Below are 26,818 nucleotides of genomic sequence, written 5' to 3'. Positions count from 1 at the left end.
ATTGAAGAAAAAAATGAGTATGTACATGAATATACTGAGATAGTATATGAAAATGAGCCAACAGAGAACAAACATGCCTGACCATTCAGAGGAGAAATAAAGCTTTAACAAAAAGGTCACATTCAGAGAAGGTGGGGTTGGAATTCAACTTCTGAACATTCCTGGAAAGAAAAGAACCTGAGCAACAGAAGCATAAGAAAGTACTTGGTAGGCTATCCTGACACAAAATCAGCTATAACCTGAATAACATTTAGGTGACTAATTAGAGATTGATTAGGAGGAAAGAATGTCAGGTCAAACTGTGCAGGCCTTAAAGTGAAAGAATTCAGATTTCATTCAATAAGCAGTGGAGAATCACAGAAGTTTTTGAGATGCAGAATGTGGCTATCAAAACTCCACTCTGAGGAAATAAGTTTAGCGGTGGTCATCAATAGCAGTGGGGTGAGGGGGTTTGAGACCAGAGGCCTAGAGGTCTCTGGAGGGTTATCACATTGGTCTAGTTGTAGCAGGAAAAGAAAAGGGATGGGCATGAAACACACTGTAGAAGCAGACCAAACGGTACTTGAAGATTGAAAGTGGAAAGCAAGGGAGAGGGCGGGGTAGCTGAGAAAATAGAAGTCAAGAGGAAAGTATGAGTTTAGAGGGAAAGATGAGGAAATCAGTTTGAGGTCACATCCAGTTGTTCAACAGACAGTTAGAAATAGGGGACTGAGGTGTTAGCTCATATTATAGATTGTAGACTTAAAAAGAAATCTATTAATAAATATGTATTTCATAGATAATATTTTTGTAATCTATACTGGAGGTAAAAGTGAAGGTATTAGACTCATGAATTACAACATAAGACTTCTAACATAGATAAATAATTCAGTAGTTGTTTACATAAAAAAACTGCCCATAATATTTGAATCCTGTACCATTGTAGCACTGTAAGATGCACTACTGGATCATGATAAAATATCTGAGAATACAGCAGTGGACTGGACAGGAAGTTTGCATATGAAAACTAATATAGAAAACAAAAAGTGTGGCATTTTACAAATTCGCTCCTTGGAACATATTTTTATTGCTGACGTTTAGAAATCAAAATGCTAAGCAAACCTATTTAAATTATTTATCTCCATTTAAACTACTTTCTCTTTTCCTCTAAAATCAACAATGTTTTCTAGATGACAGAATTAATTACCATCAAGAATAATGTATTTCATGAGAGTACTAATCTCAACCTTGATCTCATAAGAACATGGATAATGTCCTTATGTTTGCATGTTCTTATTGACCACTGTGACTTACAAAATATCTTATTATCCTACTGCACTTTAAATCAAATCTTTATATTGAGATACTCTAAGAATTATTCACCAAAACACATGTTCACTAAGTCTCACCTGTTGCTGGTTTCCCTGGAGGACTGGATTTCATATGTTGGTCTTCTGATGAAAGGTTCACATTGACACCATACAATGGGTCATCCAAGAAGGAAGGCCTTTTTAGTCTCCCAATGCCAACAGTCTTTGACATAAAGTAGTCTTCTGTGTCACTAATAGCCTCATCCTTGGAAAACTGGAGGCATTTCATATTCTCTGTTTCAATGACAATAGCTTCTGACATATCATGCCCAGTCAGGGCTTCAGTGAGATAACACCATTCAGTAGCTTTACATTCTACATTCTCAAGCATATCTGCATCTTCTACCTCAGTTTTCTGAACCTCTGCTTCTGATCTATTTAGTAACTTAGAGAGAATGGATCTGGAAAGTGTGGGCAATTCAGGTGTTACATCCTCAACATTTTCCTTTTCTCTTTCAGAAGAAAGCTTCATGATGGACTTTTGTTTGAATGTGCATTCATCCAGAAGACACCTCAACTGCTCCTCAGAGAGAAGTGATGTAGAATTTAACTGATGATACAAAACAAAGTTTTCATAATCAATTTATTGAGTAAACATGTTTATGTTTGCTGAACTTTCAGTAATATAACATAAATGCAAATGCCAGGAAACCCCTTATATATAACATATGCAAAAAGGAAGACAAATTATGTAGAATTATTAAAAAGTACAGGGGAAATGTATAGTAGCCCTAGAGAACAACTTAAAACTCAATCATTCCCACTAGAATTAGGGTGGGGTGAGGGAGGTGAAGGAGGAAATCCTATAAAAATGAATTACTGCACCAAATTAACCACTAATAACCTCTCTACCCATAAAGTAACTTGAGCTTAAAGGAGACATCAGAAAAGTCCCTTTGATTTTAAAACTCATTAAGCAAAGAAGTAGGCAGTCACCTCTTTGATAAATCCTGCCATAATCCCCAGTAGTTATTTCTCTGTCTCCACCCATTTCTCAGCATAAACCCAATCACCACTCAATTCTGTAACTGAGAAAAAAAAAATGAGGCAAACACTGTGCACTGCACCTGTTCCCAGGGATTCACCACTCCTATGTCTGTCTACAACCTTCAATGGACACTCCTGCTGAAGACAGGAAAGGAAGAGTGAAGGAGTGGAGGTATGCAGTTGCTTCAAAGCTACAGGTCCAGGCAGGAGCCAGGAACATTCCTGGAGCAGTGCATTTAGGGAGAAAGATTTGATCATACATATTAAATATTTGCCTTTAAAGATTACCAGAGCTAGGTGTTTCAACTAAGACCTTAAAGATTTTAAAATATTTTTCTTCCTCTGAGATTATGTCCTCAGGAATAAATTAAATCAAAGAATAGGGCCACAATCTACAAGAATTCAACTGAACTGCATGCCACTTGAGTTGCAACAATCTCAAAAATGAATAGCATTAAAATGTACTGAAATGCATTGAAAAAAATCTCTCCTGCTCTAAAGAATCAGCATCTTCCACAGTGGATTATCTAGGAATACACTAATCCTCTTTTAAAGAGGAATAAGTTCTGAGAATAAGAAGTTCCCATAAGAAAAGTTTTATTATTACTTTCAATGGCCTTAATTTCTATTTCAGTAAAGCAAAATAATGCTATTAGCATACTTTGTAAGTAAACAGTAAAAAATAAACATTCTGTCTATGTAAGCACAGGGAGAAGGGAGAGTCTGTTATTGAAACTAGTTTAGTTAACTCCCCATTAGCACCATATAATGCTTCTAAAGCAGTTAATAAAAACAGTATGTAAAACAAATTCTGCATCATAGTTTTAAAATATATCATCTGTTTTAAAATTATATTTAACCAACCTGTATGAAAACTCAGTGGCAAAAGTCACTGAGTTTGAGAATAAGAAGAGATTTTCTGGAAATGTATTCTTAGTAATTATCTGGAATTCACAATTCAGGTAACTCACCTGAAGGTTAATATACATATCAAGAAATAGGAGTTGGATTATACATTAGTGAATCCTACCTTTAATCACTAAATGCTTTGGGGATCCAAATGTGGCACTTTATGTATTATGAAGAGAATTTCCTTCACCCTAGTATTGTAAACCAAGTGAACTAGAAAATGAAGGCTGTCCTTGTATGGCATTAGATACTTGAAATATACTTTCAAAATTTGTACATATAAGATTGCTTATCATGAGTAGACAATTCCCTGGGATTTAGAAAGAGCCCACTAAGGAACTCCAGAGGTGTAGTTAGCATGCAGCACTTCTACAAAGAGCCCACTGCTCATCATCCTCACCAAACATCCTCACCAAAAGCTTAGCATTATGAAATGCTAGAGAAAGAATCAGTCCATACTAGAGCAGCATGATAAAGAATTACGGAAGGAAGATCTCTAGGGGAACAAAGTGTGGAGGAAAGAATGGTATCTGATATGTTTGACCCTTTCAAAAGTAACAGTGATAGGATAGATGCTTGGTGGTTATAACAGAGTTGGCTAGACACACAGAAAATGAGACAAAAGAGAAAGCAAAGATATTATGAACTCTGAGCAAAGCAGTTTAAAAACAAAGGAAAGAGGGCATTCGTGTGTGGGTGGGTGTGTGTGTGAGAGAGATAATTATTAACTCTAGGACAAACAAAAAGTTATATAGGAAAGGATACCTTCTATAGGATACCACTTGCTTCTGTTGTGCACAATATTTACACAGTTATCAAAACACAAATACTAATGCTCAAGGTAACCAAAAATTGTGATTTAAGTCTTTTGGTGAAATGAGAGAACAGGGAATGGGTGTTTGGGGTAACAAGTTAAATTCTCAGTTACCATTTGGGAAAACTCAAAATATAGTGTTTACAACTAATCAATTAAAAATTAAGTTATTAAAAAATGAAGGTAGGGGCCAAGATGGCGGACTAGAGGGCGGCTGCATTTCACGCTGCTCCAGGACGCAAGATTCAAAAGAGGAGATAGTGAGAGACTTGGGACCAACTCAAAGCTGCCAGGTGAGTCTCTCCTGTTGGGGAGGCGTCCCGGATGGGGCGGTAGCCCCGGAACGCAGGGAATTTGTGAAGTGGAGTTGCTCGGCGAGACGCCCCTCCCCCCACTGGAGCGGTAAACACGGACAACTGGGATCATCGTAGAGGAGGCGGCTCAGCATAGCGCTTGGACTCGAGCAGCCACTGGGGCTCCGGGAGGCTGCCTGGGGAGGAGCTGCGTGGCGAGCTGTTTGGACCCAGAGTGACCGCTTCCGAACACCGGGGGGTTGCCCGGAGGAGGAGGAGAGGCCCGGCGGGTCGCTTGGGTCTAGGAGTGACTGCATCAGAGCCACGGGCGGTTGCCAGAGGAGGAGCTGCGTGGTGAGCTGTTTGAACTCAGAGTGGGCGCTCCTGAGTGCCGGGGGACTGCCCGGAGGAAGAGGAGGAGCGCGGCGGGACGCTTGGTCTGGGAGTGACTGCATCAGAACCACAGGCGGTTGCCAGAAGAGGAGCTGCATGGTAAACTGTTTGAACCCAGAGCGAGCGCTCCTGAGTGCCGGGAGGTTGCCCGGAGGAGGAGGAGGAGCACGGCGTGTTGTTTGACCTGGGAGTGACTGCATCAGAGCTGCGGGCGGTTGCCAAAGGAGGAGCTGCGTGACGAGCTGTTTGAACTCGGAGCAGCTGCTCCAGAACACTGGTGGCCTGCCTGGAGGAGGAGAGCGGTGGGACGCTTAGCCTGGGAGTGACTGCATCAGAACCACAGGCGGTTGCCAGAGGAGGAGGCGAGTGGTGAGCTGATTGTACTAAAAGCAACCGCTCCTGAACACCGGTGGCCTGCCTGGAGGAGGAGCGTGGTGAGTCACCTGGTCTCGGAGCCACCGTTCCTGAACACCTGGGGGGCTACCCCAAGGAGGAGGAGGAGGAACAGGGCGGGTCACTTGGACTTGGAGTGACTGCCTAGGGCTACGGGTGGTTGGCGGGAGGAGGAGACCCGAAGTGAGTTGTTTCGATTCCTAGTGACTGCATCGGAAACCGGGCGGCTGTCCGGAGGAGGAGGTGTGTGGCGGGTCTCTGTGTCTCGCAGCTATTGTACGGGGCTCCAGGTGGTGGCTCAGGGGAGGGGCTGCATAGCCAGGCGATTGGTGCAGAGCAGGGTCCCAGGAGCTAGGTGGCTTCTTGCTGGAAGAGCCGCACAGAGACACGCCTAGGGGCGGAGCGAAGTTTCCAGGGCGGCGGGCAGATTCTCTGGGAGAGGCAGCCTAAGGAGACTCGCCTGCGAAGGGTGAGGCTCCCAGGCCCAGGAGGTAGGTCCGGGCCCCTGGGATCGTTGCAGAAGAAGACAGCCCAGCCCAGGTGGTAGTTGTAGATTGAGGGGAACCTCTAGGAGGGCAACTGACTAGCGAGACGTCCCCACCGAGTGACTCTTCCCGGCTGGGGGAGGTTTTCCCACAGGGACGGTAAAGTCAGAGACATAGGCACAAACAGGCCTTGTCTCAGCCCACAGTCTACTTCCCCATTGGATGACCATTGGTCAACAAGTGGAGGCACCTCTGCCCACTAGCAGGGAATATACGCCACCTGAGGGTTACCACACCTAGAGAGGCAGCTTCTTTGTGGAGCTCTGCATTATCAACCTCCTCCAAGACTTCAGGCTACTGAAGGATAAGAGGGGATATACTAGCAATCTTCAGGGACATTATAAGTTGATAGAGGAAATCTGCAATATCTTAATGACCCACTGATCCCTGAACAATATGAGAAAACAAGGGAAGAAAATGCCCCAAACAAATCTAGATGTTACATCAATAAAATCCAACGACAGCATGGCAGAAGAAATGACAGAAAGGGAGTTCAGAATGTACATAATTAAAATGATTAGGGAAGCAAACAATGAGATGAAAGAGCAAATGCAGGCATTGAACGATCGCACGCATCGACAGTTAACAGAGCAAATTCAGGAAGCAAAAGATCATTTCAATAAAGAGTTAGAGATATTGAAAAAAAACCAAACAGAAATCCTTGAAATGAAGGAAACAATAAACCAAATTAAGAACTCCATAGAAAGCATAACCAATAGGATAGAACAGCTGGAAGACAGAACTTCAGATATTGAAGACAAAATATTTAACCTTGAAAACAAAGTTGAACAAACAGAGAAGATGGTGAGAAATCATGAACAGAATCTCCAAGAACTATGGGATATCATGAAAAGGCCAAATTTGAGAATTATTGGGATTGAGGAAGGCTTAGAGAAACAAACCAAAGGAATGAACAATCTATTTGAAGAAATAATATCAGAAAATTTCCCAAATCTGAAGAATGAAATGGAAAATCAAGTCCAAGAGGCTTATAGGACTCCAAATACACAAAATTACAACAGACCCACACCAAGGCACATTATAATGAAAATACTGAACATACAAAATAAAGACAGAATTTTAAAGGCTGTGAGAGAAAAGAACCAAATTACATTCAGGGGGAAGCCAATACGGATATCAGCAGATTTTTCAATCCAGACCCTAAAAGCTAGAAGGGCCAGGAACAACATTTTTCAAGCTCTGAAAGAAAATGGATGCCAACCAAGAATCTTATACCCAGCAAAACTTACCTTCAAATTTGACGATGAAATAAGATCATTCCACGATAAACAAAAGCTAAAAGAATTTACAAAAAGAAAGCCAGCATTACAGAACATTCTCAGCAAAATATTTCATGAGGAAGAGATAAAAAACAAAGAAGCAAATAAGCAAAGGGAGGAATTATCCTAAAGGAACTGTCAAATAAAGGAGGAACCAAGATGTGTCAAAAATTTTAAATATGAACCAAATGACTGGGAATACAAATCATATCTCAATAATAACCCTGAATGTTAATGGCCTGAATTCATCAATCAAAAGACATAGACTGGCAGATTGGATTAAAAAGAAAGATCCAACAATATGTTGCCTGCAAGAGACTCACCTCATAGAAAGAGATACCCATAGACTAAAGGTGAAAGGATTGGGAAAAACATACCATGCACATGGGCTCAGCAAAAAAGCTGGAGTATCCATCCTCATTTCAGATAATGTGGACTTCAAGCCAATGTTAGTTAGAAGGGATAAAGAAGGACATTTCATACTGCTTAAGGGAAGCATAAATCAGCAAGATATAACAATCATAAACATCTATGCCCCAAACAGTGGCTCATCCATGTATGTTAAACAAATCCTTCTCAATTTTAGAAACCAAATAGACCATAACACAATAATACTAGGTGATTTTAACACGCCTCTTTCACCACTGGACAGATCTTCCAAACAAAAATTGAACAAAGAAACCATAGATCTCAATAACACAATCAATAATTTAGACTTAACAGACATTTATAGAATATACCATCCAACCAAGAGTGAATACACTTTCTTCTCAGCAGCACACGGATCCTTCTCTAAAATAGACCATATATTATGCCACAAAGCTAATGTCAGCAAATACAAGAAGATAGAGACACTACCTTGTATTCTATCAGATCATAATGGATTGAAGTTACAAATTAATGAAAGAGTAAAAAACAGAAACTATTCCAACACCTGGAGATTAAACAATATGCTACTATATGATGAATGGATAACAGAAGATATTACGAAGGAAATTTAAAAATTCTTAGAGGTAAACGAGAACAAAGAAACAACATATCAAAATCTCTGGGACACTATGAAAGCGGTACTTAGAGGAAGATTTATTTCATGGAGCGCATTTAATAAAAGAAGTAAAACTCAAAAAATAAATGACCTAACACTACAACTCAAAGCCCTAGAAAAAGAAGAACAGACCAACACCAAAAGTAGTAGAAGACAGGAAATAGTTAAACTGAGAGCTGAAATCAACGAAATTGAAACGAAAGAAACAATACAAAAAATTGACAACATAAATAGTTGGTTCTTCGAAAAAATAAACAAAATTGATAAACCTTTAGCCACACTAACAAAGAGAAGACGAGAGAAAACCCAAATCACTAAAATTCAGAATGAACAAGGAAATATCACAACAGACACAACCAAAATACAAAACATAATTAGAAGCTATTTTGAAAATCAATACTCCAACAAAATAGAAAATTTCGAAGACATCAACAGGTTTCTAGAGACATATGAATTGCCTAAACTGAACGAGGAGGACATACACAATTTAAATAGACCAATTTCAAGTAATGAAATAGAAGAAGTCATCAAAAGCCTACCAACAAAGAAAAGTCCAGGACCAGATGGGTTCTCAGCCGAGTTCTACAAAACTTTTAAAGAAGAACTCATTCCAATACTTCTCAAAGTATTCCAGAAAACAGAAGAGGAGGGAACTCTCCCAAACTCATTCTATGAAGCCAATATTACCCTGATTCCTAAACCAGACAGAGACACATCGAGGAAAGAAAATTTCAGACCAATATCCTTAATGAACATCGACGCAAAAATTCTCAACAAAATTTTAGCAAATCGCATACAAAAACATATTAAAAAGATAGTGCACCATGATCAAGTGGGTTTCATCCCAGGGATGCAAGGTTGGTTCAACATCAGAAAATCAATAAATGTCATTCACCATATCAATAGACTTAAAGTTAAGAATCACATGATTATTTCGATAGATGCAGAAAAAGCATTTGATAAAATACAGCACCCCTTCATGCTCAAAACACTAGAAAAAATAGGGATAGTGGGAACATTCCTTAACATTGTAAAGGCCATCTACGCTAAACCCATTGCTAATATCATTCTAAATGGTGAAAAACTGAAAGCATTCCCTCTAAAAACTGGAACAAGGCAGGGATGCCCTCTTTCACCACTTCTATTCAATATCGTCCTTGAAACTCTAGCCAGAGCAATTAGACAGACCAAAGAAATTAAAGGGATACGAATAGGAAAAGAAGAACTCAAACTATCCCTATTTGCTGATGATATGATGGTATACTTAGAGGAACCAGGAAATTCCACCAGAAAACTTTTAGATCTCATAAGTGAATTCAGTAAAGTAGCGGGATATAAGATCAATGCACATAAATCGAAGGCATTTTTATATATAAGCGATGAATCTTCAGAAAGAGAAATTAGGAAAACTACCCCATTCACAATAGCTTGGAAAAAAATAAAGTATTTGGGAATCAATCTCACAAAAGAGGTGAAAGACCTCTACAATGAGAACTACAGAACACTAAAGAAAGAAATTCAAGAAAACCTTAGAAGATGGAAAGATCTCCCATGTTCTTGGATAGGAAGAATTAATATTGTCAAAATGGCCATACTACCAAAAGTGCTATACAGATTCAATGCAATTCCAATTAAAATCCCAATGATGTACCTTACAGAAATAGAGCAAGCAATTATGAAACTCATCTGGAAGAATAAAAAACCCAGAATAGCTAAAGCAATCCTTGGCAGAAAGAGTGAAGCAGGGGGTATCGCAATACCAGATCTTCAACTCTACTACAAAGCAATAGTAACAAAAACGGCATGGTATTGGTACCAAAATAGAAAGGTGGATCAATGGTACAGAATAGAGGACACGGACACAAACCCAAATAAATACAATTTTCTCATACTAGACAAAGGTTCCAACAATATGCAATGGAGAAAAGATAGCCTCTTCAACAAATGGTGCTGGGAGAATTGGAAATCCATATGCAACAGAATGAAACTAAACCCATATCTCTCACCATGCACGAAACTAAACTCAAAATGGATTAAGGATCTCAGAATCAGACCAGAGACCTTGCATCTTATAGAAGAAAAAGTAGGTCCAGAGCTTCAACATGTCGGCTTAGGACCAGACTTCCTCAACAGGACTCCCATAGCACAAGAAATAAAAGCAAGAATTAATAACTGGGATAGATTCAAACTAAAAAGCTTTCTCTCAGCAAAGGAAACTATCAGCAATGCAAAGAAAGAGCCTACAGAGTGGGAGAAAATCTTTGCCAATCATACTTCAGATAGAGCGCTAATCTCCAGAATCTATAAAGAACTCAAAAAACTCTACACCAAGAATGTAAATAATCCAATCGACAAATGGGCTAAGGAAATGAATAGACACTTCACAGAAGAAGATATACAAGCAATCAACAAACATATGGAAAAATGTTCAACATCTCTAGTAATAAGAGAAATGCAAATCAAAACCACCCTAAGATTCCATCTCACCCCAATTAGAATGGCAATTATCAAGAATACAACCAACAACAGGTGTTGGCGAGGATGTGGGGAGAAAGGTACACTCTTACATTGCTGGTGGGGCTGCAAATTAGTGCAGCCACTCTGGAAAGCAGTGTGGAGATTCCTTAGAAAACTTGGAATGGAAACACCATTTGACCCAGCTATCCCACTCCTTGGCCTATACCCAAAGGACTTAAAATCAGCATATTACAGAGATACAGCCACATCAATGTTCATAGCTGCTCAGTTCACAATAGCCAGATTGTGGAACCAACCTAGATGTCCTTCAATTGATGAATGGATAAAGAAAATGTGGTATATATATACAATGGAATATTACTCAGTCATAAAGAACGATAAAATTATGGCATTTGCAGGCAAATGGATGAAACTGGAGAATATCATGCTAAGTGAGATAAGCCAATCTCAAAAAACCAAAGGAAGAATGATATCGCTAATAAGTGGATGATGACACATAATGGGAGGTGGGAAGGGTTAGTGTTGGGGTTGGAGTTGGGTTTAGGGAGGGGGGCAGGAATGGAGGAAGGAAGGACTGTATAGATGGAGGGGAAGGGTGGGAGGGGAGGGGGGGAAGGGAAAAAATGGCAGAATGAATCAAACAACATTACCCTATGTAGATTTATGATTACACAAATGGTATGCCTTTACGCCATGTACAGACAGAGAAACAACATGTATCCCATTTGTTTACAATTTTATAATAAAAAAAAAAAAAATGAAGGTAAATATTAGGGGAAAATATCCAAGGAGTTAAAAGTGGATAAAGTTAGAGAACAAATTGGGGGTGGGGAAATCTGAGTCAAGAAGTTGCCATTTTTATTTGAAACATTTTAACACAATTTTTAATTTTATTACTACAATAAATTTTAATTAACTTAAAATATAAAAGTAACAAGTATATCCAATATTTTTAAATAAAAATCTAAAATATTAAAGTGAAATTCCCAACTAATTGCATCTTTGGACATCAGAAACAGATCCAATTTCATAGGGCCAGAAACATATATGATCTTGGAGCAGGAGGACAGCACTTCTTTAAAAAAAATTACAATATTAAAATATAAAGTTATATACACAATCACAACAAACAGTTGAAGGGTTGGAGAGTTAACTCCATGTCTGACAGTATCTCTTTAGGTCACTGAGCAGAAATGCTTATGGATATGTTTGCTAATGCAAACCTGCCTCCTCTCACCACTCCAATGCTCATACCAAGTGAGGGGCCCTATGTTGAAGCCTCACTGGCTTCATGGCAAATCTGCTTCTGGGTAGTTGAAGACAAAACAAAACACATTTCAGCCTGCGTGTACACAGAAATAAGCTGAACTACAATTACCCTGATCCTCGAGGGGGAAGCAGCCTGACAGTAAAGAAAACATAAAGACTAGAACCTGGGCTTTCATCCAAACTTCACCGCCCTGAACATGTCACCCAAGTTCTCAGGGACCTATCACCTTCATCTGTGAAATCCGTGAAGTGAGAAATGGAAGATAATCTCTAACTTGTCACTCTAAAATTGCTGTCAGAACAACCCCAAAAATACAATAAGGGACAGGACTGCAGATGTAGCTCAGGAATAGAATGTGCACTTAGAATGCACAAGGCCCTGGGTTCAGTCTCCAGCACCACAAAAAATAAAAATAAGCAAAATAAGAATGAAAGAATAAACATTAGAGGGTAGCCTGGAGAGAATTATAAAAACAAAATAGGACAGAACTTTCATTTCTTCAGCTTCTTCATATCAATGTGAACTTTCATAAAAAATTCTCTGGTCTCAAAGTGTTTTAAATAAAAATGAACCAAATATCTTAAGCCCTCAAATTAAATTAATTTGATTATGGTATTTTGGTGTGATGCCACAGATCAAAAATTTTAGTAAGATCCATCTTTCATATCTCGATTCCTGACACAGCTTTGCCCACAGTAAAAGCTCAGTAAATGATGCTTATAGTGTTTTGTAAAGTACTGTATCAATAGAAGTTATTCACAAATGCTGAACTGGACTGATCTAGGGCAAACATCCGCAACTGCTCTCCATAGTTAAGGACTATAACAAAGCCCCCCTCCGGACCGCCCTTGACACTCCTGAGCTAACAAGCTCCAAGACTGAAGTGCTCACTGTGCAAGCACAGTCAAGTAGCCATCTGTTTAAGTATTCGCCTCAAAGTATTCATCTTTCATGCCAGCTCTAATTTCCCAATATTTCATAAACAAGTTATTATTCTTACTATTTCTGTCCTTCATGCAATTCAAGTCTTCATTTTTCTAGATCAGAGCCCAATCTATTTTCTCCCTTTATATGAAAGCCCCTGTCCTCCCATCTTCATTTTGGTGGTCCTTTTAGGAATCTTCCTTCTTATTTTGACCAATACACACTGTTCCTAGCTAAGGGGTAAATGTATTGTGCTCTTGTGTTGGTTTTCATCCACCTTGCTGGGTTGGTTGGCAAAGAGAGATGATGCCTTACAGGATAATAACTACCATTTACTAAGCACCTACTCTAGGTCAGACATTGCTGTGTTCATGTTATATGTATGGATTCCTTTAACCTTTGCAACAAACTGAGGCACCAAGAAAGTAAGGAACCTGTCCAAGGTCATGCAGCTTCTAAATGGTGGACTTGTGATTGAATGTAGTCTGGCTCCAGAGCCTGAATGCCTACCACTAGACAGAACTGCCTCTCACTATAAATGAGCTCTCCCTCTACCATCTCCAAGTGTTCCCTCCCCAACTGATGTTCATTTTTCTGTGTATTCTCTCAAAGACTGAAAAGAAAAGAAAGTCTTCCTAGAGGGTATTTCACTTAACTTTGGGAAGTTTTACTCAGGCAAGCTTTGTGTTTTAGGCAAACTTACACTGTATCCTCTCCTTCAGCTCATTACAAAACAAAAACTTGACAGCCACAGCTCCATTCTTAGGGTGCCCTCTGTTTACACTTATCCACTCAGATAAATGCCAGTTTGGTATAGGCACTAAGTCAGACGAGGAAAGCAACTTGTAACTGCTGGAGAGAGAACACAGATAGGATCGCCTTGCTCAGGTCCCTGCCTCTCTAGCACCATGATGCTATTGTGTTGGGAGTTTCCCCAGTCATAAAAACTCTAGTTATTTGGGCAGATTTGTTGACAGGGCAATCAAAATTATGTCTCCAGTGCAAACAATCAGAAAGTTCACCATTATAAACCAGCAGAGGTAATCTTGATGTAAGCATATGTCAGATTTTATTTTTTGCACTAAACAGAATTTCTAAAGACCTACCCTATACTCAATACCATTATCACAAGGGATGAAAGGGTGGAAAGTCATATTTCCTAAATGATTAATAAGAAGAGCAAAGATGTAAATAGTTTTCAGTGATACCTAGTTCATTTCAAAATAAGCAACTAGAAAACATTCCACCCTTTGCTTAATTATCAAGATTCAAGTTTACAACTCTCAGTTGCAACCACCACTGGCAACACCTAAGTAGTAGTTTATTTTAGTCAAGACTCTCGACTGACTATAAGGAACAGAAACTCTTATCTCAAAAAAAGAGGTGATGGGGTGAGGGCTGTTGTAAGACGTAAGAGGTCATTTCATGGACACCAACAAGTAGGAAATAAAACATCAACATATTTTTGGAGTCTAGAACCGATAAGCTACCAGGAACTGAAGTCATGTGTTTCATCACTCTCCTTCTTGGATCACTATGGTCTTTTTTCTTTTTTTCTAAATTTAACTTTTGGTTACAAGGAGGTATAATATTAATCATTAGACAACTTTTCCAAATTAAAACAATTAATTGGTGCATCCTCTTAGCAAAAAATAAATGATATTTATTCACTAATGTTTGATATATATCTAGACATATTTAACAAGATATCCTTTTACAGTTGCTCAACTGTGTGTATTAACAACACTGGTTTTTCTTTTTAGATATACATGACAGTAGAGTATATTTGGACATATTGTACATACATGGAGTATAACTTATTCTACTTAGGATCCCATTCTTGTGGTTGTACATGATGTGGAGTTGCACTGGTCATGTATTCATTTATGAACATAGGAAAGTTATGTTCAATTCATTCTACTGTCGTCTTTCTATTCCCATTTCCCATCCCTTCCCTTCCTTCCCCTTTGTCTAATCCACTGAACTTCTATTCTCTACCTCCCCTTATTGTGTGTTAGCATCCATATATCAGAGAGAACATTCAGCCTTTAGCTTTTTGGAATTGGCTCATCTTACTTAGCACAACAATCTCCAGATCCATCCATTTACCAGCTAAAGGCAAAAACTCATTCTTCTTCATGGCTGAGTAATATTCCATCTTCTTTATCCATTCATCTGTTGAAGGGCACCTAGGTTGGTTCCCTAGCATAGTTATTGTGAATTGAGCTGCTGCTATAAACATTGATGTGGCTGCATCACTGTAGTATAATGATTCTAAATCCTTTGGGCATACACCAAGGAGTGAGAAAACTGGGTCAACTGGTAGTTCCCTGTCGTCTCTTAATTTGCTGCTTGCATGATATATCTTCCTTTTTATAAAACAGCCTTCAGTGGTTTCTGTTCTCTCACAATCTTAGCTGATCTGTGTAGTTGACTAACTATGGATATTATATCCTTTAGCTCAGATTTTCAACAGGAAAACTTCATTGGTCAATGACAAAATTGATTGACCTACAAGTGACAAGTGTCTACCACTGACCCAGTAATCCCTGGTGAGGACCACATAGCATAAACTTGGCTTCTGGCAGGACCATGAATAGGAATGACTTACAAAATAAAGCATGAGCAGGGCAGAGGATACCCCTACGATATTGTTAAACTACTTATTATGAAATACATAACCATCAGAAGGGACCTGCCACTTAATGAAGTTCTACAGTTGACTAAAGGATTAGGAATCAAGGTGTTTCCAAATTTCATCAATCTCATTAAATCTGAATACTCAGTGAATTGTAATTGAGATATAAAAATAGATTACTTGTCAGAAAATATTCACTTGTGGATAGAATAATCAAAGCATTTCAGTTAAACTACAGAGCAGCAAAGTCCAAAGTGTGAATATGCTCATACAGACACAGAGGGTCATGTCACTCCCTGAGGGTCTTTTAAACAAATCTAAAAACCAGGGAGGTAAAATGATAGTGTTCATTTTAATGTCTGAAGCAATGGCACTAAGGATTCATAGAAGGAATGGGCTTATTCTTCTTCTCCTAGCTCTTTCCCTCCCAGTCTACCTACTTTATTCCCCCACCTTCTCTCACCCTGAGGCCACCCCCATAATAAAGGGAAGCCTGGCAGATACACAGCTCTTAGGAGGCCACACCAGGGACAAAGGGTCCCAGGGGATATGGATGATCTCTGCCATATTTTTAACCAGAACAGTCAGAGGCTGTCTGGCCAGAAGAGAACCTTAACTCTAGTCAAAAGGAAAGCAAAGATCATTGCCGGAGAAACTATGTAAAACATTAGGAGTGAGGGTTGAGGCAAGGCTGTAAACAGGAAAATGAGTCAGCCCCCAGGTCAGAAACCGGGAGGATCTGAAAAAAGAATACCACTGAGTACGAAGTAGGTCAACGAAAGGGCTCTGAAGTGAGGCCATGAGTGTTGTGGTGGTATTGAAAGCCCACTTTTATGCACCAAGCATGTCAAAGTGACTCTGCAGAACCAGACACCACACTTGCATGGGCCAACTGAAGAGCTCCCTGAAGAGCTGGGTGGGGAGGGGTTTGGCTGATGGATTTGCCTGGTGGGAAAAGACTGTGCCTCTGAGAATTCTGTGATGGTTCTTTTCCTCCAGCCCAGGCAGGCTTCATGGCATCAGGAATCCATGATTTCTATTTCCGTCCACAAGGATGAGGGGCAGGTAGCCAGCAGGACCCAGGTATGTAAGGCAAGGATGGGCACGAACGGGAGGAATGAGAAGCAGGCAGTGGGATTTCTGACTCTGCAATTCCAGCAGGGGCCAGGAATTTGCCCTTTGTTGATGACATGGTCAGAGGCTGTGGTTGAGTGCAGAGGAGAGTTAGACCAACTTTACTGCTTTGATTCCTAGCAGGGTACTGTGAAAAGGAACTCAAACTTTTCCGTTTTGTGTGACAATTATCATTTGAGGGTTGCCAGCAGTTGTTGTTTTCTAGCAGTAGAAACAGCAAGATCCCCTTTGTTCTGAGCAAGTCATCAGAAAGGGCCTTTTGTCACATGTCTATCATTTCCCTCAGTAAAATTAGGCTGAGGCTCTAGCTATGCAATGAAGGGAGCCTGGCACCCCCATCCCATATTCCCAGAAAAGCAAGCTTGGCCAAGAGATAAGGTATGTAGATTTGCATAAAAAGGCAAGGAAAGGGTTCCAGACTGAGTAGTTAGAGTGGTCGCAGGGCCCCCAGCACACCTCACCCCAGGGAAGTACATCTAGTATGTTACTTCATATCAGTTAAATCCCACTATTCACCATGATTGTTGGTGTACTGGCTAGTACCATTTATGAAAATCATTTGCATGGGTGAAGGCCCTTAATAGATTATCAATGCCACGTTAGCTGGTTGCTCCAAGGACAGCTCCTCTGCCTTTTGTTGTAAGATGACACATCTCACTATTGTGGCATTATCTGGGTGCTCCTTCCCCAAAGAGAGAGAAGACTCAGCTGGATCCTATCCACACAAGAGACCTTCAGAGTAATGCTCAACTCTAGAAACTGGAAGATGAAACTGGAGTTTTTCCTTGTATTCCCAAGAAGTTTCCTCATAGCACAAATAAGTCCAGGAGCCAAGCTATACTGCCATTAAAATGCTCCAACATAACCAGATCCAGTTTTTCAATCACCCAGATCTGTGCACTTTCTCACTGCCAGGCTGAGAGGTCTAACATGGCTTGTCCCACTCTCAGTGCTATGGGCCCAGGAATACTAATATCACTGTCATGGCCCCTCATGTCACCCATGGCACAGCACCCCCCCTTGCCTCCCATCCAGGACTTTGCTATTGCTGCTAAGGTATGCATTGTTAGTGGGTGTGATATAGTCAGCTAGCTACTTCTAGGTGTGTGATAAACAATGCAGGAAGTTAATGATCCGTAGGGCAGACTTTGGTCAAGGAGAGGGGAACCAGTGAATAAATTCCTTTCCCTTCCTCCCCCTAGAAGTACTACCCCAAAATGCAGTTCCTTGTATGGCATCTCTCTGAAGTTGTCTCACAAAATCAAACAGTTATACTTGGGCTGGGGAGATAGCTCAGTTGATAGAGTGCTTGCCTTGCAAGCACAAGGCCCTGGGTTCGATTCCCAGCACCGCAAAAAAAAAAAAAAAAAAAAAATAGTTATACTTGACAGCAAGCAGTGGCCTACCAATAATGCAGCTCTCGTATTTGTTCTGCCTCTTTTTTTGCCCCACTTCTGTTTCTCCATTGTTGCTATAGCCATTTAAGTGGTACCATGTAAGTTTTTTTGCCTCAGGCTCTGCTGTTCCAGACTAAGACTGTCACAATAAGTGACAGCTTCCAAGTCCTGGCAGGGCTTTGAGGGTGGCAGCTTAGGCTGTACAGGGTGGGCCTAGGAACACAGAGCCAGTAGCTCCACCCAAACTTGTCAACAAGGCTTGCATGGTGGCACTGGCTGGGCGCAGGGACTGTGGAGCCATGGCCAGCATCTTCAAGGCTGTCGGAGGCAGAGTGATACTTCAGGGATTCATGGCTTAATTGCTGGTTCCCACTGGCATTCTTGGGACCCGAGTGGCAAAGCAAGGGATTAGGATCAAAAAAGAAAATCCTTTGGAGCGCTGGGAAGACATTTCCCAGGATATCCAGAAGCAGCATAGTTGGAAGGCAATATGAAATAGAGCCATGGGGAGACAGCCAGGGTCATAACTTAGGTTGATGTGTCAAGATAAACAGAAAAAGAATGACTAGAATGAGATGTAAAAGAGGTCACCACAGGTTGTTGTCACTAAGGTGTGTCCACTGCAAAAAAAGGAGGACTGCTCTCATTCTGAGGCAGGGGCCAGTGTGCAGGCTAAGCCTGAGGTCTGGAGGAAGTAAGTCTAACACACCCTAAATGTGTGCAGAATCATAATGAGGTGAGGGCAGCCATGCAGATGTGACATTCCTCCACATCTTAGATATGCCAGCATCTTTTCTCCATGTTGTTTTCCCATGGCTGGTAGTATTCTTATGGCCTTTTGGGAAAGCACCCCAGGTAAAGTGGTCCTTAGACTTGCACACAATCTTTTTGAAAAGAATAGCAATTCCCAGAGACAGAGGGAATACCCTTAACATCAACATACAGCAGCAGAAGGAAGCTGACATTCTTAAGTTAAATCACAGCCCTCTCACTCCTCAGCTGTTTGATATTAGTCAAATTACTTGACCTCTTCAAAGCCTCAGGCTTCTAATTGGTAAAACAGAAATACTAGCACCTGATTCCTAACAACTAGTTGTGAGAAACACTAACAAGTAACAATTTGCAGTGAGCAAGAGACGTGTGTAAAGATGCTAGCATGGAGTCTAGTGCAGAGGTGGAATTTTCACAAAACCAGGTCATCGGCATGAGGCTTCACCTGGACCCAGCAAAAGAAATGACCAGGCAAGGTCTCAGGAAGTTACAGACTGAAATCTATACTTTCTAAGTACAACCAGCCCCTACCTGTGAGGGTCTATCTTTCAGTGGCCCAGGAAAGGAGTTTTATGAATAACTTAGAACTAATAATTTGCAACGAGTAAATTGACATGTGTCCTCTAGTGGATTTGGAGGGCTGGAGGCTACAGAGGCCTTTAGATGCCAGCAGAGAGAAAGCACAAGGAAAAGGCTGGAATATGACTCTCTATCACCATACTTCAAGCAGACATTAAGTCTTCAGTACCCGAAAGTACTGTAGCAACCAGAAAGTCACCAGAATGGGGCTGGTTTCTAGAAACTCTTGCCTTTGCTCAAAATAATCAATGTCAGAGCTCCTGTGAATACCTTGGTGCACAGGGACATAGTGTTTCATGCACACAGATACGCAGTCCCTTTTACCTGCCCCCTGCCCCTCTCCTTTCTCTGCTCTCTTCCCTAAGGCATCTGTCCCCTCAGGCCTCTCCACCTGAGCACATCCTCTTGAGTTTGGAATTGAGCTGGGTATACTTGATTCCAAACTAAAAAAAAAAAAAATTCTATTATCCTCACATCAAAACCTATCTATCCATAAAGTTGTTTCCTCATTACTCTCCCTAAAACTAAGCAATCCAGGTCAATGTATAACTCTCTCAAGGAAAATCTCAATTTTTACAGGAGCCCCTTTGAATCCAAATGATGTAACCCAAAGAGGTGATTCTATGAATAGAATCCAGGCCCCTTTGCTGCATGGCAGAAAGTCATTCGGATCCCTTTTATTACCTCAAATCAGGCCATGCTGGGCAGAGTTAGTCCTAGTTGAGTTTGATAAATCATCAGTCCTGTCAAATTTCATCAGATCTGACTTTCCTGTTTGGTGTAAACCTAGCACCATTGATCTTCCACATTTAATTTGTTAATCAAGGAAAGCTTTTTCTGGTCACAAATCAGTGACCTGTAGTGTTTCCCAGGACTAAGCAAGTGCTCCTGAAGCTTTGCCCTGTCTAGACATGTATCTGAAACATCTAATTACCCCTGTACATTCTGTGCAGCACAAAAAGCCTGACGTCAGTACATAAACATGAAGCTCCCTATTAATATTGCTGCTCAGTGAACTGTCCTTTTACATTTGCCCATATCCAAGTGAAATCACGCTACTGTTGAGAATAAGAATAATATACTGCAAATAACAAGTTTCAAGTTATGCTTACTCCAAATTATGGTAGTTAATTCTCTAGGTATCAAACTGAAAAAAGCTACCTAGTGAATGAGAAACAAATTCAGAAGGATCTAAATAGCTTGATGCATATTCTCTCATGATACTTTTAAATATTTTCCTTTCACATAGAGCAAAAGGCTATCAAAAAATAAAGTGGGGGATAAATCTACTTCCCTTGTTGTCAACAGGTCCTATATTAGCCAAGTGTCCAGACAAGCCCATGTCATTAATCAATTGCCCTGAGTTAGGTCCAGTTAGGGCCTGGAATGGACAGGGTTGGTAGCCCTAGATTATCTGCCATGTATCAAGAAGGTTGACACACATTATTCCATTTAATTCTCCTACCTACCTAAGATGGGGGGTTGGGTTGGGAAATCACTCTCCACAATGAAAATATACAAAAACTAGTGCAAGGTCCAGAACTAATTTAAAAAGGTGAAGCCAGAATACAAAGCCAGGACTTTTTAATACTCAAAACTGTCTTTATACAGATGATGAAAAGTGTTGGTGAAGCTCCATTGTCCAGGGTGTACCCTGACAGCAGCATGGCACCATGCACTCTATCCCACACCCAAGAATGGCCTGCAGTGACAGCCTCTTTTCACCTAATAAACCTGAGGAGAATGTGTTAACAAGAAGCCCTCTCTAGTGGGTGACAGTCGCCCTGTGTCCCTCAAACCTGGAACCGCAAGTTACACCATCACAGCACCTTCTGCTTCTACCTTCACTGCTACACATTAAGTTCCTTGAGGCTGCATCAGGTCCTCCTGATTTCTGTGTCCAGTACCTGGCACAGAGCCTTGGACATCATGGACAAATGGCAAAGGTTTATCAACTACATGGTGCCTTCTTTGGGTGCTCCTCCACCTTCTGCAAACACTGCACCTCTATAAACTCAGTGGTCTTAGTCAATTCCCTTATTGACCAGTGGTCCCAGGACATGGCCCAGCCCCTTTTCTCTCCCCTGTGTCCCTCCAGGGCCTGCTTTAGAACCCTCATGGCTTTGGAACATAATGATTTAATCAATTAATGAACCTTTGCCTATGATTCAGGCAGACCAGACAACAATGCTTTAATGACCCCCAAAGAATTCCCCAACACAGGAATTTTGGATTTCAGCAAGGCTAGATAGACAAACAAATTGGTTGAAGGTACAGGTACTTTTGGTACTCTCCATGTCACCTTTTACAGGCAATGACTCACCCCACTTCAGTGTAAAGGTGATGCTAAAAAAAACACCCTTGCAAAATCCATGCCAACTCTCCAAGGAAAAAATCCTTTAGATTTACGAAAATCCCAAGGGCAATTGAATTATGGACCTATCACTGTGATATTCACTACAAGTCATGCACAAACATTTAATCTAGTCTGCTGAGAAAACAGAACAGAATAATTTGGTTTTTATTGTGGTTAGGTTTAATTGTGGAAACCTGCTTGTGTATTCATATAGAAAGTATAACAAACATTGCAGAAAACTATCTCTTCATAAGCATTCACAGGATAAAGGCCTTCTTAAAAGATTCTTTATTAGTAAATAAATGCTTCAAACAAACGAAATAAGGTCTTTACCTTCATAAGAACATTTTTTAGTCATGTCATGTAATGCTTTTCCTTTTGATTTCCAATAATGAGGCAGGATGAGCTCAGGCCTGTGCACTAGACAGGAGCTGAGTCACTTATTTAATATAAGTGTATACTGTACACTTAGGGATTGTACAAAGACAGACAAGTGCAACAGATATTTAATATAATGGAAACATCACCTAATTGAATATGCCAAAATATACTGGCTGAAGAAAGAGCTTCAAATCTTTGTACTTTTTGATTATATAATACAGAAAACAACTGTCTCTACAACAAAATAATGAACCGGCTTTGTTTACTTTTAATCAAATTTCAAATTAATGTTTTAACCTCAAGTATATGGAGTAGAAACACAATTTTTCCCAAATCAGGTAATAAAAATTAATTTAAGGGTGACAGCTTAAATCAAAAGCACAAATGGAAACAGAAATAGATTCAGATATGTGCTTCCATTTGCTGAATGTAAACTCCTGTACTATAATTGGCATTTTTAATGTCCAAAATCTTCCCCTCATAGGCTATCCTTTCAAAGTATCAAGACAATTGATTAAGTTAATCTAGTTTTTCAAAATTATAAAAAATACATTATGTTCATTTCCTTTTTTTTTTTTTTTTTTTTTTTTTTTTTTTTTTTTTTTTTTTTTTTGCAGTACTGGGGATCGAACTCAGGGCCTTGTGCTTGCGAGGCAAGCACTCTACCAGCTGAGGTTCTTTGAAAAAATAAATAAAATTGATAAACCCTTAGCCACACTAATAAAGAGAAAGAGGGAGAAAACTCAAATTACTAAAATTCGGAATGAACAGGAAACATCACAACAGACACGAGTGAAATACAAAACATAATTAGAAGCTATTTCGAAAATCTATATTCCAACAAAACAGAAAACCTCGAAGACATCAACAAATTTCTAGAGACATATGAACTACCTAAACTGAACGAGGAGGACATACACAACTTAAATAAACCAATTTCAAGCAATGAAATAGAAGAGGTCATCAAAAGCCTACCAACAAAGAAAAGTCCAGGACCAGATGGGTTCTCAGCCGAGTTCTACAAAACCTTTAAAGAAGAGCTCATTCCAATACTCCTCAAACTATTCCATGAAATAGAAGAGGAGGGAACCCTACCAAACTCGTTCTATGAAGCCAATATCACCCTGATACCTAAACTAGACAGAGACACATCGAGGAAAGAAAATTTCAGACCAATATCCTTAATGAATATCGATGCAAAAATTCTCAACAAAATTTTAGCAAATCGCATACAAATATATATTAAAAAGATAGTGCACCACGATCAAGTGGGTTTTATCCCAGGGATGCAAGGTTGGTTCAACATTCGGAAATCAATAAATGTCATTCACCATGTCAACAGACTTAAAGTTAAGAATCACATGATTATTTCAATAGATGCAGAAAAAGCATTTGATAAAATACAGCATCCCTTCATGCTCAAAACACTAGAAAAAATTGGGGTAGTGGGAACATTCCTAAACATTATAAAGGCAATCTACGCTAAGCCCATGGCTAATATCATTCTAAATGGTGAAAAACTGAAAGCGTTCCCCCTAAAAACTGGAACAAGGCAGGGATGCCCTCTTTCACCGCTTCTATTCAACATCGTCCTTGAGACTCTAGCCAGAGCAATCAGACAAACCAAAGAAATTAAAGGGATACGAATAGGAAAAGAAGAACTCAAACTATCCCTGTTCGCTGATGACATGATTATATATTTAGAGGAACCTGGAAATTCCACCAGAAAACTTTTAGAACTCATAAGTGAATTCAGTAAAGTAGCAGGTTACAAGATCAATGCTCATAAATCCAATGCATTTTTATACATAAGTGATGAATCTTCAGAAAGAGAAATTAGGAAAACTACCCCATTCACAATAGCACCGAAAAAAATAAAATACTTGGGAATCAATCTCACAAAAGAGGTGAAAGACCTCTACAATGAGAACTACAGAACACTAAAGAAAGAAATTCAAGAAAACCTTAGAAGATGGAAAGATCTCCCATGTTCCTGGATAGGCAGAATTAATATCGTCAAAATGGCTATACTACCTAAAGTGCTATACAGATTCAATGCAATTCCAATTAAAATCCCAATGATGTACCTTGCAGAAATAGAGCAAGCAATTATGAAATTCATCTGGAAGAATAAAAAACCTAGAATAGCTAAAGCAATCCTCAGTAGCAAGAGCGAAGCAGGGGGTATTGCAATACCAGATCTTCAACTCTACTACAAAGCAATAGTAACAAAAATGGCATGGTATTGGTACCAAAATAGACAGGTAGATCAATGGTACAGAATAGAGGACATGGACACAAACCCAAATAAATACAATTTTCTCATACTAGACAAAGGTTCCAACAATATGCAATGGAGAAAAGATAGCCTCTTCAACAAATGGTGCTGGGAAAACTGGAAAACTATATGCAATAGAATGAAATTAAACCCCTATCTCTCACCCTACACAAAACTCAACTCAAAATGGATCAAGGACCTCGGAATCAGACCAGAGACCCTGCATCTTAAAGAAGAAAAAGTAGGTCCAAATCTTCAACTTGTTGGCTTAGGATCAGACTTCCTTAACAGGACTCCCATAGCACAAGAAATAAAAGCAAGAATCAACAACTGGGATAGATTCAAACTAAAAAGCTTTCTCTCAGCAAAGGAAACTATCAGAAATGTGAAGAGAGAGCCTACAGAGTGGGAGAATATCTTTGCCAACCATACCTCAGATAGAGCACTAATTTCCAGAATCTATAAAGAACTCAAAAAACTCTACACGAAGAATACAAATAATCCAATCAACAAATGGGCTAAGGAAATGAACAGACACTTCACAGAAGAAGACGTACAAGTAATCACCAGATATATGAAAAAATGTTCAACATCCCTAGTAATAAGGGAAATGCAAATCAAAACTACCCTAAGATTTCATCTCACCCCAATGAGAATGGCGATTATCAAGAATACAAGCAACAATAGGTGTTGGCGAGGATGTGGTGAAAAAGGAACACTCATACATTGCTGGTGGGGTTGCAAATTAGTGCAGCCACTCTGGAAAGCAGTGTGGAGATTCCTCAGAAAGCTTGGAATGGAAACACCATTTGACCCAGCTATCCCACTCCTTGGCCTATACCCAAAGGGCTTAAAATCAGCATACTACAGAGATACAGCCACATCAATGTTCATTGCTGCTCAATTCACCATAGCCAGATTGTGGAACCAACCTAGATGCCCTTCAGTTGATGAATGGATAAAGAAACTGTGGCATATTTATACAATGGAATATTACTCCGCAATGAAGAATGATAAAATTATGGCATTTGTAGGCAAATGGTCGAAATTGGAGAATATCATGCTAAGTGAGATAAGCCAATCTCAAAAAACTAAAGGATGAATGATCTCGCTGATAAGCGGATGAGGACATATAATGGGGGGTGGGAGGGGCTAGCATTAGGTTTAGGGTTAGGTTTAGAGTTAGGCTAAGGAGAGCGGTAAGAATGAAGGAAAGGACTGTGTAGAGGGAAAAGAGGGGTGGGAGGGGTGGGGGGGAGGGGAAAAATAAAATAAACATCATTACCCTATGTAAACGTAAAAAAAATAAAAAAATAAAAAAAAATTTAAAAAAGACAAAAAAAAAATACATTATGAACTGAATATACTAATTAATCCAGAAGACTTTTGCATGACTAACCTGTGAAAATTATGCATTTATAGATTGCCATGAGTCTATTAATCTACAGTGTAACTACTATAGTATAACAGTATATTAAAACTATAAATATGTAACTGTGAAACTAGTAGAGTAGGAAATTTTTAAATATAGTTAATGTAACAAATATATGAATTTGAAAAATCATTGGAGTTTTAAATATTGTTTCAAAACTAAAACCATTGTATACAATCATTCCAATTTTTTCAACACAACATTCCATATTTAAGTTACAGATATTAAAAAGTTAGATGCTGGCTGCAGCATCTTCATTTAACACTAGTTTGTTGTCATACAAACTGTATAATAGGTGAAAACAAACTCTTAACAGCAGAATAACACATTGGCACTGCAGAAGACCCAGAATTTCGTTGGATTTTTGTTTTCTTGTGTGTGTTTTGGTTTGGTTTTTGTTGTTGTTTTGGGTTTTTTGTTTTGTTTTGTTTTATTGGTTTTTGTTTTTTGGGTTTTTTTAATAAAAATCAAATAGTGCCTATTTCAGTCACAGAGATTCCATAATCAGAAGCCATTTCCAAGGATCCCTGCTGTTTTGTTCCCACTAAAACACCCATCCTACCACCTATTATGGTAGCTATACTACCAAGTTTTCTGAAAGAAAGGTGTTGCTACTTAAGTTTCATTATCCGATCCTCCTAAAATGCCTAATAGCATCAAGAAGCTTCATTTCAACTATGACATCTTACATCAGCACCAATGGTTAGTGCAGGACAGTTCTTTTATTCCCAAAGAATGTTAAGAGCCTCTCATAACTTAATCTTTCAAGGTTTTGTTGAAGAGAATCTCCATCAGAATCCACTCAAGGCATACAGTTGGAATATGGCTCTCCATACCCATAATATGTCCCCTCCAACACTCTTATCCTTAAGTGTTTGGATCTTTGTTCCTATAATATGTAAAGGAATACTTAGTATCTAATTTGACTGAGGGTCCAAGTTTTGGTTAAATCAAAGAAGCAATTAGAATCGATGCCATCTATTTGTGCTAGTATAATAAACCCAAAACATCCAGTTAAGTGTTCCATAACAATAAATTCAACCCATATAAAATTGTGTTTTTCTTTACTGGACTCAGAATCTTCAAATTCCATTCTCACATGTATTCCCCATTTTTTGGTCAATATTAATTGGCAAAGTCTTGCAACTTTTTAGCACCATATGGTATCTCCT

The 26,818-nt window shown here is 39.5% G+C and overlaps 1 protein-coding gene across 4 annotated transcripts in view; it reads right to left on the bottom strand.

The window, feature by feature from the left end:
* Nucleotides 1-26,818, bottom strand: part of Fsip1 (fibrous sheath interacting protein 1) — a 203,852-nt gene that overhangs the window by 10,795 nt on the left and 166,239 nt on the right. For 3 of the 4 annotated variants that reach the window (XM_047539946.1, XM_047539947.1, XM_047539949.1), the window contains exon 11: nt 1,389-1,899. The exons of the other annotated variant lie outside the window; for it this stretch is intronic. In XM_047539946.1, coding sequence (XP_047395902.1) covers nt 1,389-1,899 — 511 coding nt within the window. The remainder of the gene's footprint in view (nt 1-1,388; nt 1,900-26,818) is intronic. 4 annotated transcript variants of the gene reach the window in all.

This window comes from Sciurus carolinensis, chromosome 2 (assembly GCF_902686445.1).
Source record: "Sciurus carolinensis chromosome 2, mSciCar1.2, whole genome shotgun sequence".
Lineage (NCBI taxonomy): Eukaryota > Metazoa > Chordata > Mammalia > Rodentia > Sciuridae > Sciurus > Sciurus carolinensis.
Note: the sequence above shows the minus strand (reverse complement) of the source record. Positions and strands in the feature narration are given on the sequence as shown.